This window comes from Gavialis gangeticus, unplaced genomic scaffold, assembly GCF_001723915.1.
Source record: "Gavialis gangeticus isolate Ggan-Ray unplaced genomic scaffold, GavGan_comp1, whole genome shotgun sequence".
NCBI lineage: Eukaryota > Metazoa > Chordata > Crocodylia > Gavialidae > Gavialis > Gavialis gangeticus.
The window spans coordinates 199499839-199515490 of NW_017729032.1; the positions used below are offsets into that span (position 1 = coordinate 199499839).

General features: G+C 41.2%; 1 protein-coding gene across 3 annotated transcripts in view; it reads right to left on the reverse strand.

Moving 5' to 3' along the window:
- The window catches only part of LOC109303150 (X-linked retinitis pigmentosa GTPase regulator-like), a 119944-nt gene that overhangs the window by 43214 nt on the left and 61078 nt on the right, over nt 1-15652 (reverse strand). For all 3 annotated transcript variants that reach the window (XM_019525260.1, XM_019525259.1, XM_019525261.1), the window contains 4 exons: nt 14489-14647; nt 2342-2497; nt 1672-1796; nt 434-619 (listed from right to left, as the gene is read on the reverse strand). In XM_019525260.1, the coding sequence (XP_019380805.1) occupies nt 434-619; nt 1672-1796; nt 2342-2497; nt 14489-14647 (626 nt within the window). The remainder of the gene's footprint in view (nt 1-433; nt 620-1671; nt 1797-2341; nt 2498-14488; nt 14648-15652) is intronic.

Genomic DNA, 15652 nt, shown 5'->3' on the forward strand with positions numbered 1-15652 from the left:
ACTAAATGCTGGTAGTATAACTAGGGGTGGGCAAAAAAGGAACCCACCCCAGATACCAAGTTAGGAAGAGTGCTGGAATAACCCTTCACAGAGTCTATACCCCAGAACCCATGCTGGGAACTCCAAAAAAATGAGCTTGTGCCATGCTCTTGTTTCTTTATGGTCTATTTAAAAAAGTCCTGAAAGGACTTTTTAACCTTCTTCATACATCATAATGAAGCAAAACAGGACAATTTTCTTTTTTTCCCATCATCACTCTTGATCACAAGACATGTACTCATTTTTCCTTTCCTTACCCTTGAAATTCAAACATTTATTTCAGCAAAGAATATTTATTTGTTGAACATATAATTTTAACTGAAAAAGTAACTTGCCTTCTTGCAAAAAAATATGCACACTCTACATGATGAAAAATACTTAGTTTTGAATTTACCCTCTCTCTCCGTCGCATTCGTGCTGACAACGTTCGCTGTAAGGTGTCTGATATTAATGAATCTCCACCCAGTTTGGAAATAGTAGCAGTCAAATAGTTTTCACGTAAATCTCCTAAGAGTATTTCTTCAGACCCTTTCGGCCTTGGTGAGGCAAAAACTAGCATGTGACAGCCACCACAAGCAACCTGTGGTATCAACACAAGGATTTCATTATCTCACATTCACCTTTATGGATGCAAAGGGTAGAAAAAGTGTTCAAAACTGAAAATGTTTTTCTTCGTATATAGTGACAGTATAACCATAAGCTAAAGTATACCACTATAATTACTGGTGTTTAAAATATATATTGATCTAAATTCATTCCTATTTTAAATACAAAATGCAGTAAAATACAGAGTAAAGTTAGCAAACTCTCTCTCTAGAAGTAAACAAAAGTTGCTGCACTAATTTTCAAAGGAGACTTAGCAAATCATTTTGATAAAAGCCAATATGGTACATACAGCTTTGCCAATTGTAGCAATTTTATCAGGGGTCTCACACTGTTTGATGTTTTAGTTCAAGTCTTAACCAGATAACTTATCGCAGAAGAATCTCAGCTTTTATTCAAAAAAGAAGTTTCTGGCTATTGCAATTACAGAAAAGACTATCCCGAAAGTACTGTAACAGCTCAAAAAATGAGAAGAGAAGGAATACAAGAACTCAAAATATTAGTTTCTTTCTTAAATTTTATGAGATTCTGAGGGCCTTACTCATAATATTTTAATAGTTGCTGTTGGCATTATTGTAACATTTCAGCAAATAAATAAATATAAGCATAGCCTAAGAGAGAACAACAGTACCCCTCTTTTCTCATCACACCTGAATTACAAAAAATAAACTCATTTTCATTTTATTAATATGTTGGTAAATGTATTGTTTAGATTCTCTTTAACCATTTCTAACTCAGACACTGCAGTACTGGGTTAGTGCATAAAAATCTAAAAGCTATGTCTTGTCTATTTTTATAGTCCAAACCAACCATGATGCAAAAATGAAGCATCGGCATGATGAATGCTGAAAATGTTTTTTTAAAATTACATTCTTACAGTGTTAGTAATCTATAGCAATATTAGTTAAATATTGAAGAAAATGTATTTTTAAATACAATCTTGAATGATCAGGTTTCTTTAAATAAAATATCTTGTTTAAATTACAGACGGTTGAATGCTTGAGAAGCAAAAACAAAACAAAGTTTTACCAAAAGGATGGAAAACCTCAAGAAATTAGAACATAAGGTAGGTATGAACTGATTAGTAAAATTCTCTTCTCCAAGTCCTAACTTGCCATGTCGTCCATCTCCAAAGCTAAACATAAGGCCATTGTCTGTATGGAGAAAGAAGAATGTATTCATACAGAAGATACATTAAAAGTACAGGTGAAAACTAATACAAACAGAAGGAATAAGATTTGAAAGTAAGGAGCAATTCATTTCCAAAAATAATATCTGAATATTTTTTAGATTTTCAAACTGATGAATATGGTCTGAAGATAAATATATCTTCAGAAAAAGTACTGTCTGGGATTAAGTTACTCTAGACAACTGATAAAACAATAAAATTAAGGTACAGCAAATCTAAGACTGATAAATAGGAATGCTAAGCAGAAAGGCATCATGAGGCTACAATTGCTTTACAAAGCCATATAGTCTACAAGACTGAATATAGGCTAAGAATCTAAAAACCCTGTATTTCAATCTATCTCTTCCACTAAGGCTAGTATGATCTGAGTCTTAGCCTTCAGTTAAACTTTAACTTAACCTTTAGTACTATTAAATGTGGATATATCTTTTCCATTGTACTCAATTTATATTGAAATTTCAGATTGTAAATTAAAATCCAGTATCAGCTTAGTATTTTTAGCATACATACCTGTTATTACAGCTGTGTGATTTTCCCCACATGCAATGTTACATATTTTGTGCCTCCTCAGATAGTCTACAGACTTTGGTACTGGGGTTTCAAAAATAAATGTACCATGTCCGAGCTGTCCATACTGTCCAAGACCAAATGCATATACACCTGTCTCTGAAAATGTACATGAAAATGTAAGAGCACACATGCCCTAGTTATAACCTGTCCATTATTACCAAAACAAAATCATACCAACTTAATAAAAGCAGTATGTTTTATCAGTAGAGGTGCACCGATACATTAGTCCATATCATATCACCACTGATAAAAGGAAAATTGACATTATCGGCAATCAGCTTGTTTTGACTGATGTGGCTGATAATGTTACCGATAATGTCACCAATAAATGCTGCCTGCATGTGCGCAGCTGCAGCATGCACACAGCCAGCCCAGCAGCTTGGACAGCCCTGCCCTAGCCCAAGTCCCACTCCCTTCCACACCACAGGGGCCTCGATCTGCCCCTCCATGCCTCTTCCCTCCCCCTTCCCCAATAGACTTACTAACTGGACGCTGCTTTCCAAGCTGCCAGGCTGCATATCAGTATCGGCCGATATAGCTCATTAATAATCATCCATTGGTATTAGCCAAAAAATCTTTATCAGTACAGCCCTGTTTATCAGGGATTAGCAGCCTTGTGAGAAAATGGTGTTTTACTTCACTAGCCAGAGCACAGAACCACTGAACATATTCACTAGCCAATACAGCCATTCAGAGCTGAGTTGCTGGCTGTGTATAAGTGCCAGAATTGGTACTTATACAGCTTAAATTATACTTATATAGTTTAAGCAGCCATTTAGGTGTGAAACAATATTCTGCCCTTACTGTGTCCATTGTTGGGGGAGTTATAGCCCCTTATGTGAGAGGCAGTACTTAAAAGCTGGACCTCTTGAAAATGTCGTGCTGGAAAGAAGAAGGGAACTGGAGGGCCTCATCTTTTCTGAGAAATGGAAGGATCTTCCTATAACCAAGATCCAAAGAAAAATCTTTCTTCATTTCCCTCCAACAGTCAGGAAAGAAGAAATAATTGCAAGCCAGTCACTTGAAAGGAACTGTGGAACAGAAGGTACTCTCTGGCTTTCGTACATGCATGACACGAGGGTGCTGCTAAGGCAATACATTTCTGTGCTCAAGTACATGCGCGCCCACTCCCTGCTGCACCACACTGCACAGGTGCCTCATTGCCATGGGCTCATGCAGTACCATGGACTGCAACATGCCACCCTGCCCCTGGACAAGGAGCAGCAGAAGCCAGAAGAAGAGAGAAGGGGAACCCAGAGACACCAGCTCAAGCACAGTTGGAGTGACTGCGGGGATCAACGTCTGGGTGGGAGCCTGTAGGTCTGTAACTTCACCCCTCGCAGACTGCACCAGGCCCACCAGCCAGCAGTTGGTCAGCCCTGGGATGGATCATCTATTACTGCCCCAACACTCTAACGTAACATGGAATTTCACATCAGCAAAAAATACAGGATCAAGTCTTGTAACACTAAAAGCTAAAAAAAAAATTCTACTTAGATCTTTTGCCTTCCTCAACCCAAAAATTATTAAAATATTTTCAGGAGTCATATCAAGAAACCATTAATGTGCATCACAATTTTTTTCCACCTTTTAATTTAAACATGCAAGCATTTTGTAAAGCTCTTTCTATTAACTGTAACTCCTAAGCTCCCTCTGCTGGAAGATTTGGTGCTAGAAAACAAAATTCAGAAGAAATTTCTGAGCAGTAAAAAAAAAGAATAAAATAAATAAAACCTTCTTATAATTAGTTTTTTTATTAATTGGAGAGATTTGGGGCGGAACTCTCTTTGGGCATCTATGTGGTGCTTTTGGCACGTGTGCAGATAGGAATTCAACTTCCCCTGGACCTGTAAGCTCAAGCACATAGACTGAGCATACACAATAAGTTGCATACTGAGTCTGTACACAGGCACATGTGTGCACACTTGAGTAGGCAAAATATGGTTTGCTGAGAGATTTTGTCCAGCACATGGTGGGTCCCTCAGTCCTGCAGGCTGAGGTGTGGTGGGCAGCCTGGGTTGTGGTACATGGAGCTATTCCTGCCACACCCGGGCACACAGCAGGGCTGGAGCAGTGTGGTAGCCAGACTTCATTTCCCAGCAGCCCCAGAGTCAGCGGTGTCTTCCAGCACCACCAGACCAGGCTCCGTTGCCTAGCCACCCCAGCTTGTCCACCCCACACCCACCACCGGGCCAGGACTTGCATAGACAAGGCACTGGGCCGGGGCTGAGGGTGGGCAGGGAGTGGCATCTGGGAGCAAGGCAGGTGGCTGTGACCAGGGAGACCGCGGGATCTTGGAGCAGTGACACCATGGGGTTGGGTTAAGGTACAGCCTGTGACGGGCGTGGGTTCCACAAGCAGGGGTGTGCAGGAAGTGGACCACAGCTGTACCCCAGGCCTAGGCCCCACACTGTCACTACCCCAAGATGTCAGACAAGGCCCCAGATGCTGCTCCCTGCCCACCCGCAGCCCCATCCTGTCCATGGAGTCCCCAGGATTGCAGGGAAGTGACAGTGCTAGTCAACCAACTTCTAGGGATAGAGATTCCACAATTTCTTTAAGCAGCCTGTTCCAATGTTTCACCCTCATGTTTGGAAAGTTCCTTCTGATCTCTAACATACGTTTCCTCTGCTGAAGCTTGAGGTCATTGCTTCTAGTCCTGCCATAGAATACTAGAATCATAGAGAAAGTAGGGCTGGAAGGAACCTCCAGAGGTCATCTAGTCCAACTCTATGCCTGAGGCAGGATCATCCCTATCCAAACCATCCCAAACAATAATCTAAAATCTGCATAAGACTACCGTCAACCCTGCCACAGGTAAAGCAGGGGAACTACAGCAGCCATGCCTCTATGAAATGTTGTCAATATATATTTAAGAGACCCTGGGTAGAGGGCCTTGCTCCCCACTACAGAGGAAGGGAACACCACCCCCCAACCCCATCCATACCAATCTGACCATGGGGTAAAATTCTTTCCTGACCCCAAATATGAAGTTCATTCAGCCCTACTTCAAAAGGATGGGAGAAAGTAGAGTCTTTCTCTACATCTGACAAAGTAGGATGTAGGATGTTACCTACAAAAGTTTGTCTCTCTGAACCAGTTAATGTCTAAAGTGCCACCCTGGGCTACCTTCTTCCTGCCTTCATATTAACACAGCTACCCACCTCTTACCTCAAAAGAAGAGCTGCAATTACAGAGGAAATAGCTTGAGCCAAAGAGATGTAACTATGTTTCAGATTTTTAATTGGCTATGCCAATGGCTGAAGGAACTGAGAATTATGGGGAGATGAAGGATGGTTGTGGTGGGGGGTGGAGTGTACTCCATAAATCCTCATAGGTGACACCGTGACATCTCTGCAGTCTCCAACTGGCATTTAAACTTCTAGACAAAGCCATAATTGCTTAGAAAGTACAACAGGAAAAAGTGGATGCTCTACCAGCTCTCACCAGTTTTATGCCTCTTGAAAGCACTGATTTTTTGTCTGCAGAATATTAAATATTAAAATAATATGCTTATATTGAAAATGACTGCAAAACCAGTTACTTAGACAAACTTATTTTTACCACAGGCAGCAAAAATTACCTTCAGAGATTTCAATATGAATATTGTACTGACTTAGAGAAGAAGTGGTTTGATGCTGGAGAATCCCAAGTGGTTTGCACAGATTTCTAATTCTGTCATGGAAAGGTAAAGTTTTATCAACCCTCCCCTCTGAACTCATACTTTGTTTTAGAAAAGGAGTGTTTGACTTTTAAAATTTTTAATAGTCTAGAGGAGGAAGACGAAATCAAGAATGCTTTGAATAGAAGCCCATACAATTGATTTATATTGCCACATTAGCTGAGGACTGCCACATTTTTTCCTTTGAAAAAGAAACTTCCTTTGGCCTGTAGATACAGGTACTAGTAATCGACATATTATTGCTCCCAGTCAGCCTAGGCAGCAGAGAGCCACATGGGATGGGGAGAGCTGTCCTGATCTCCATGTGGCTGTGAGGCAGCTGCCCAGCAGCCAGGAAAGCTCCCCCAGCCATGTGGAGACCTTCCTGCCAGCCTGGAGCTGGCACCCAAGGGAGCCTAGAGCTCCTCTTGACTGCTGCAGAGGGACAGAGCAAGACAGGAGCAGCCTTATACTGAACTGCTCCCATCAGAAGCAAATTTTCTCTGTTGGGTACACGTTCAGATGCGTGCAGGGGTGCGGTTTAATGTGCTTGAATTTTCTGTGCAGAAAATTCAGGCATATTAATTGCACTTGTAGGTGCACCCATTGTGAATTTTCTGAAACCTTAGGTGCCTACAGCGTCCCAGGGTATGGGCAGACACAACCCTCGGATTGGTTTAAATGCAGTTTAAACAAGAAGCGGACAGATGTACAAGCCTGTTAAACCAGTTTAAAGTTGCTTGGAATGGTTCAAAACTGCACCCAGAAAATCAAGTAGTCTTTTGAACCAATTCACTGTGAACCAGCTCAGCGTTATGTGTGGATATCAAGTGTTCTGTTTGGTTGGTCCTGTATTCACCACATAGCATCGCTGTTTCCCTGTCACACTGCTGCAACTGGTTGTTCTGGTATGCAGTCAGAACTTTTCTGTCGCACCATTTTCCATCATGTTCTCCCAGACCTGGAAAACCAAAATCAAGGGCCCAAGCACTTCCCCCTCATCCCTGGGCACCCCAAGTCAGGCAAACAAACTGCAAAAATCAGTCAAGTGCAGGCTACTGAACTTTACTGAACCCATGTTTAGAAGAGAAGGAAAAGTAAAAAAGTGAAAACACCCCAGCCACAGACTGCCCAGCCCCTGAAATGGCTAATGCATGGTGTAACCACTTGTCAATGTCCAATTCAGCTAGTGTGAGGCAAACTCACTCCCACCCCCTGACGTTGAAGACACAGCACTTCAAGACCTAGAAAGTGACTGTTCTACCTGGAACACCATGGCACTGTATGTGTGGACACCTCTGATCCATGACAACCGGTTCCCTATCAGTGACATTTAGGAACAGTTTGGTTCTTATACGTGCCCATGTCCTCAGGTGCTTACGTGGTTTGATAGAGTGTATGTGGGTCACTCACTTGGATTTTGGTGCCTAAATTCTGCTTAAATTGTATTTTAGTGGTGCATGACTGCTTTGGTAAATCTTGCCTTTTAATACCAGTATTTGTGACTGGAGCTTTTCATATAAGTACAGCGTGCTTATCTAACCCTCAGCCCAAATATTTAAAACATCAGAAGAGCTTCCTATGGAACTTAACACTTATGCTGAAGTAATCTTCCAGCTAGCAGGATGGAAGAAAATGCATTTCTCAGGAGATCCCATTTCTTTCTTTTGCTGGCCCAACCGAACCTTCTGGTAGCCCTTAACACTGATTGTAGACTTGCTCACCAAGCACTGACTTTTTATCTGATTTGATTTCTATTGCAGCATTTCTACTGTTTCTATCTCCAAATTTAACTCTAGTACAAATATATTGCCCTGTATTCTTGTTTCTCAATACCTATAACAGACTGCCTCTATGGTCTGTATTTCATTATTCTCCCTGGTACGCTGATGAAATTCAGGTTTAGATCTTATACCACAGCGTAAACTCAGTTTTGACAGTTGCCCCTGTAACATTCTACTGGCACGATATAATTTTATTTAAACTAATACCTTCTAAATAGAAACTATATTGTGTCCAGATTTCTGGTCATTTTTTTTTATAATGACAGTCTAATCCTATATACAGGGATTCATTTAATAACTTGTACAACAGTGCCAAGATTAAACTGTGATTTGGCAGAAAGAGTGACACAACAAAGGCTTGGAAGTGTTAGCAAATGTTGTATTATTTCCTGGACTGGTTAATACCATTTTCTATTCATAGTTTTCCAAAAGGAGCGTTAAATTACCCCAGATATTCCAGATAGGCTCATTGGGAGCCAGAGACTTTCCACTTACATCCTTATTCTCTTCATTGATTTCCAATTCAACATCACATGAAATGATACAATATGACATCAAATCACTTATAGACTCCCTCAATAAGAGGTTTTTAGACCCTTTTATTATATCACATCTCCAGGCACTCAGACTAAAGTCTTTGGAACTTGGTATTTGTTGGTAAAAGTAGACCTGCTCCACAGTTGTAGAGTCATTTCCTGGGAGAGGTTCGCAATGTTGAATCCATTTAACAGCTGTTCGGTCCACTGGATATGGAAGATGTAATGACAGTACCAGGGCTGGATGGGATTGCAAAGTGATAGTATTTTCTTTACGGGCTCATGGAAGGAGGGGTTTAAAAGCCTATGGGTACTGAGATGATGGATGGAAAACACTCAGGGAACTATGGTTAAGAACTGTGCTGTTTTAAGCGGGAGATTTTGGCATGTGATTGGGGACAATCGAGGAAATACGCTGAGGTTCTCATTATATCCATAATTGCCTCTTCTTGTGAAATACAATAGTAGCTGAAATCAGATGAGACAGTCAAACTAAAAGATCTCAGATATAAATGTAAGATGACAGGAGGCAGTGCAGTTTCAGAGAGGAGTCCTTGACTGTGAAATTAACTTCTCATGACAGATGAATTCATTGACAAAAACACTATCTTCTGGGTTCTCCCTTATCAGGGAAAGCGTGAGCTACTGAAAGGTAATGACAGGAGAATTTTAGTGTTTGGGGAAGGACTTGAAATTCTCTAGTTTGTAGGTGCTGATCTAACTTCTATTGCATACCTTCTGTAAAGACTGCATGTCCAAAACAGCCTGTATCTATGTCCAAAAAGACTCTATGTCTAAAACAGCCATTCAATGGACACATTTTGACAAACTGGAAAAAAAAATCCAAAAGGAATGTATTTTCTAAAAATAACCTTTGCTCTTGAAAGTACATATACAACAATGCACTGGTGTACGTATTCTTCACTGCCGTGTACAGATGCACTTTATTTATGCACTCTCTCTGACCTTTTAAAGATTTCTTGTATATAGAAGACAATAGCTGGCTAACAGTTTTCTCTCTACCCCATAAGCAGAATTATTCTAACCAGATGCAACAAATGCTAGACAACTGCACACTAAACAGAAAGGGCCAAATTCTAGCCCTACTGAGGCTCTGTCATTGACAAGACTTGGACAGACTGGACTCAGTTTTGAAAGATAATGTAAGTCCTAAACCCCTACTGCCTTCAAGGGGGCTGAGGTTTTTCAAACCACCACAGGGTCATGTTCGTTGTATTGTACTCATTAACAAACATATTAGGGAAAATCTGAATGTATCCTCTATGGAAAAAAAGAGAGTATTTTATTAAATGTGATTTTTTAGATAAGCCTCTTACTATTAAAAATAAGGACTGCCTGAAACAATAATAATATCCTTAATTCCCACTCTAATTCTGTTTTGATACAGAACACTTTAAACAGAATCATTTTATTGAAATAGAAATAGCATTTGTGACTTGAAATAAGTCAAAGTTATCCAAAAACAATTTTATTGCATGTGAAAATTCAAAGAAAACACAAACCACAAAACTCTCTTCAAGTGACAGCAAATGTTTTGAAATAACAAATCATTTTTAACTTAGAAAATATACTGTCTGATTTTGAACAAAGTGTTCAGAAAACTTAATAAACATGAATAGGAATATAAGCTAATGAAGGAAAAGGACATGTGAAAGTGTAAAATTTAAAGCTGAAAATCTATTTAAGGACCTTAAGAGAGATAAGGAAGTGATATGAAGGAAGAATATCAAAGGTAGTTTGAGTGGGGGTGATCTAAGGAGGCAAGAGTGAGAATACATTTGTACCTTTGATGGCTATCATTATTAAAGCCATAGCTTATTGGCTTGCTAACCTGTGCCCTAGGGCAGTGATTCCCAATCTGTGGTACACATACCACCAGTAGTACGCAAACAACCTGTCAGTGGTATGCATTAACAGATTTATTATAATTACAGAATTTATATAAGCATAGTACATTGGATATTTGATTTCTATATATGCCTTCTTCCTTATTTGGTTTTTAGCACTATCTAGCAATTGTTGTAGAATGCTGGTTGCGTGATGGCAGTTGAGTGCAGACAAATCATTATTTAATAAAGGGGGATACACATAAATATACCAACACTTGCACCCCGACATGTAGAACCGCTTGTTTTCTCTTAAACTTTCTAAAATTCTGTGCAGGTTTGCCATCTTGGCTTCAGTTGCATGAGGGTGATTTTCTACGGTTTAAGCTCCTGTTGTGTTATTCACAGGCATTACAATCGAAAGCTGTTGCATAAATACTAGTCATACCACAATGGAAAGGTGGCTGACTTCAACTTCTCTGAAGAGAAAGCACACTGAACAATGGGAACCTTGAGGAATCAAGAGAGTTGGACCTTGAAGAAGCTGCTGGTTTACCGGGAAGTAGTACAGCTCGTTGTGGGATTGAGTGAGGCGGCTGCTGGCACTTCTGAAACAGGCCTGGATGCTGCAACAGTTGGTAAGCGTAAGACTACCAGAAGGTATGATCCCAGCTATTTAGATTTGGATTTACCTGGAGTGGTGAAGAAAGTGAACCAATACCTCAGTGCGTGATTTGCTATGAACTCCTTTCAAACCACTGCACAAAACCTTCGCTTCTTCAGCTGCATCTTCACACAAAGCATAACTCTTAAAGACAAACCTCTTGATTTTTAAAAAAAAGAAAACTCAGCCAGTTCCAAGACAGTAAGAAAACAATAACTGCTCGAAGTGGTGTTAATGCAAAGGCTTTGGAAGCATCATAAAAAGTAAGTTTAAGGATCGCTCTGATGGGGAATGCACATACGATAGATGAGACTCTCATGGTTCCTGCTGCAAAAAACATTGTTTCATCTGTTCTTGGAGAGAAATTTGCAAAACAGTTGGATGTTGTTCCTGTCGAACAACACAGTATCAACAAGAATGGAAGATATGGCTTGTCAAGTGAAAAAAAACTAATTGAAAGCGTCAAGAAAAGCAAGTGCTTTTTGTTGTAATTAGATGAAAGTACAGATGCAACTAATTTTGCTCAACTTCTTGCATATGTAAGGTTTGAAGCAGACATAGCAATTAAAGATGTTTTGTTTTGTGAGGCTGTGTCAAGTCATACAACAGCAGAACAGATATTCAAGAAAGTGGATAACTTCATAACTGATAATGGATTACAGTGGCAAAACTGTATTAGCTTGTGCACCAACAGGACATGAGCCATGACCTGCAAGTCAGGAGGCGTTCTGGCAAAAGTGAGAGAAGTTGCATCTGCTGCCAAATTCACGCTGCAGTATACATTGGGAGGCCCTAGCAGCCAAGACAATGCCTGCCAATCTTAAGGTCATTTTAGATCAGGCAGTAAAGGTGGTCAGTTTAGTCACAGCAAGGCTACTCAATTCATGATTGTTTTCTCTTCTGCGCAACAAAATGGGGAGTGAGCATGAAAAGCTTCTCCATACCAAAGTGAGATGCCTTTCTCATGGAAAGGTGTTGACCCATCTGTTTGAACTGGAAACTGCTTATTTATTTAGTACTTGCAATACAAGTACTACATAAATGCGCAATAATGACTGCACAGTAGTGTTCTCATGTAGACACGCACAAAATGTATTAATACTCAGGAATGGCATTCAGTGCTGCAGCACCATTCAGTGCCTCCTTTCCATGTCACATCCCTGCATGCCCAAAATAATCCTTCCTATAGTTTGTCTTCATATGCTGGGTCCACAAGAGCAGGGGCATGCTCACAAATAGTAGCAGCAGAAATCTGTGCTGCTACTTTGTGCTGCAGTGCAGGCCCTGGCCCATATGCTTTGCGGCAGGTCCTGCTGTTTCACATACTACAGGGGAGGCTGGCTGGGGCACAGGGTGCCTCAGTATGGGGCTTGCCATCCCTGAGCTGAGGCACCTTATGCCCCGAGCAGCCAGGGAGTGGCACATGGAGATGGGCTGCCTCCTCCCCCATCTCAATGCACTGCGGAGCCCCTGCATTGAGGCACCCTGCACCCCGGCCAGCCACTGCCTGGCTGGCTGGGGTGTAGGGTGACTCAAGACAGGGGAGCAGGCAGCCCTGGGCTGGCTGCTCCCCTGTCTCTGCATGCCTCAGTGTGGGAGCTTCACTGTGGAGGCCCCGTGGAGCCCAGAGCAGCTGGCTGGGGCACAGTGTGCCTCAGCCTGGGGGCTCCACAACACGTGGATCTGGGACAGCAGGCAGTCCTGGGCTGCCTGCTCCCCCATTTCTGTATTTGTCTCAGCACTCACCACTAAAATCCCAGTAGCAAATTTTGCCCCAGTACTGCAAATTAGCAGTGCTGCACACTGATTAATTTGCAGCTTGTGTGGTTTGTGGCGCTCCAAAGAGGTTTGCAGTGCCACAAACCACACGTGCCTGAACGTCTGGATCCAGCCATACTGTCCAAACTCTGAGGCCAGCCACCCCACAGCTGCAGTGGCTGCCTCAACCTGTCTCTTCAAATTAGGCCCCAGGATTTTACAGATGAATGGGACTAGTTTGAACCTTTTTGCTACTTCACTTCTCCAATCTCCATAAAGAGGTCTCACATTCTACTGTTATCTTCCCTGCTTATGAAAGGGCCACAAACTGTGGTGATCTTTGCCCCCTTTTTGGTTGGTCACTTCTGATCCCCATTCTTTGTTCAAAGGGATATATCCATAGAAAGAAATAGAAAATGGTAGCTAGATCAAATACAGGGGCTTGCATTCATGCAGTATAGTAGGACTGCTCAAGCCCATGTCCATACTATGTGTAAAGAATTCAAAATTTTCCAGATAACCCACATCTCTAACTGCGTGTCCAGTGAGAGACAACCCAGCTAGAAGCAGACTTCTCCCAAACTCTGGTACCACCATCAGATCCTCTGTATCCAGTGGACTGACCAACTATCAAATACCACTGGGGAGAAAGAGGTGAGCTGGACCTGACGACTGGATTCAACATTGTGAATCTGAGCCAGAAACTGATTTTGCAATCATGGGACATGTCTATAATTACAAAAAAAATGTTCCAAGGACTACAATCTGTATTTTACACATGCTAGATAGCCAGCTGATATTAATGTGATCAAGTGCCAGGAAATGTACAGTAATAAAAGTGTCTAAAACAGGGGTAGGCAACATTTTTTGGCCAGAATGCTGAAAAAACCACAATGTCTACCTTGGAAGGTGCCGGAGTGCCAACATGCTGGAGCCCAGAGTAGCTGTTTGCAGTCTCCCGGCTGCAGCTGGCCCATGGAGCCCAGTCTGCTTGCAGCAGGGCTTGCAGCTGCCTGCTGGGAACAGCCTGGGCTGGGTGGCTGGCACCAGCTGCTTAGAGCCCGGGCTGGTGGTGGTGTGCCAAGCAAAATCGCCTTGCGTGCCATGCTCAGCACACATGCCGGGGGTCCTGACTCCTGGTCTAAAAGATCAACTGAGCTTCTTATTGCACAGCTTGTAAGTAAATAACTAATTTTTCCGTTTGATGTGCATATTGCAACAGAAGCCAGTGAAAATAATAATCATGGAAATAACATATTAGGAAAGGATCTGGGTAGGTAATAAGCAGTCAGTCTAACTGGAACATTTTGAGTAAGTTCATACTCCTTTGGGAGAACTACACATGGAAAATGACATTAACCAATCCAAGAAAACTTACAAAATGTTATCAACACTTCCAAATCTTTGTCATCTCTCACTTTTTTAAAAATCAAATCACAGTCTCTTGGAAAAGTATTATAAAACAGTATTGTATAAAGAAGCAGAGAAATTAAGTATCTTGCCCAAGTTTATGGAAGGAATCTGTACTAGAACTGGGACTCAAAATCATCAGTCCTGTATTTGGCTCACTGAATCATGTTTCACTCCTCTTTGCTATGAAAATACAGTTAGGCAGAAAAGTGACATTCTAATTACTCTAAATATGAGTACTTTATATTTTTCTATAAAGGGGAAAGATTTCTTATAGAGAAAAAACAAAAGAACCAGAGCAATCACCTTCATGCCACTAAAACACTGCTCGGGCATTTTCTTACACTTTACAAGATTCTTTGCTCTATCAAGCAAATGAAGTCTACTGATTACAAGATCAGAAAAAATAGCCAAGAAACCTGCATACCTGTAAGTGCCACTGTATGTCCTCCACCACAGGCAACCTTTTTAACTCTTTCCAAAATCCCTGATACAGGCTGTGGAACCTTACTGTTTTTCAGTTGTTCAGGTAGCAAACCCAGTTTTCCATTCTCAGGCTCTCCAAAAGTGTACAGCTGGCCATCTCCTATAGAGATACAAAAGCAAGCAAGATTTATAAGGAAGCATCCAAAAGCAAAGCTGGCCCAGTTTTTTCTCATGCTTTAATTGATAAAATGTCATTTGGTCTTGCATTTAAAAAAATTATTACAGCTCCAGTTCTATAAAATAATGTACATCTTTAATCCCTATTGACTGAGAGTTTTTAAACCATCACAGGATCATGTCTGTTGCACTGTACTCATTAACAAACACACCAGAGATGACTGGAGTGTATATTCTACAGGAAAAAAGAAAGAATTGTAATGTTTGCCACCCAGGGAGTCTGTCAGGAAGAAAACTGAGCTGTAAGGCATGTAGCTCTTATTGCAGTTACCAATTAAGTCAACTGGAATTAATTGTGAGGAATTTCAGAAGATACTGCCCCTATTAGTGGAAAAGGCTTGGGATTTTGTTGGAAAACTCATATTCTCGTCTCCTAGGAAATGTGAAAAAGAGGAGGAAAGCAGTACAAATATTGTGGAAAACCTGTTAATGATTGGCACTACAAAAAGAGCTATTATTCTATATTTTAGAATTATGTGGTATTGCATCGAGTGCTTCAAGATTCACCAAGGCATTATCCTCATCAGAATTAAGTATAAGAAATATGTATACAGGTTCACAAATGAATTATTTGTCTCGGTATTACATACCAGCTCTCTGGCAAAGACCACCACAGTTAAAGCAAAATAAATCCTTCCTGTGGATTAAAACCTTAAAAACTTAGGAGAACCCAATTCTCAAACTGTTGGGCCCTAATTTTGGGTGATCCATTCTCTTTGTAAAAGTTTTGTCATTACTCAGTTCCCTGCTTTTTTTTTTTTTTTTCAACTACTATGCCAGTTTGAATTACTGTATTTACTTGAATCTAGAATGAGGTTTCCCAACACCCCCCCCACACCCAGTAGCATGGGGGGGCTGCTCCTCATCTTATGTTTGCCTACAAAGCAGGGGGAGGGGGGAAGGGGCAGGGGGCTGCTCTGACTCTGGC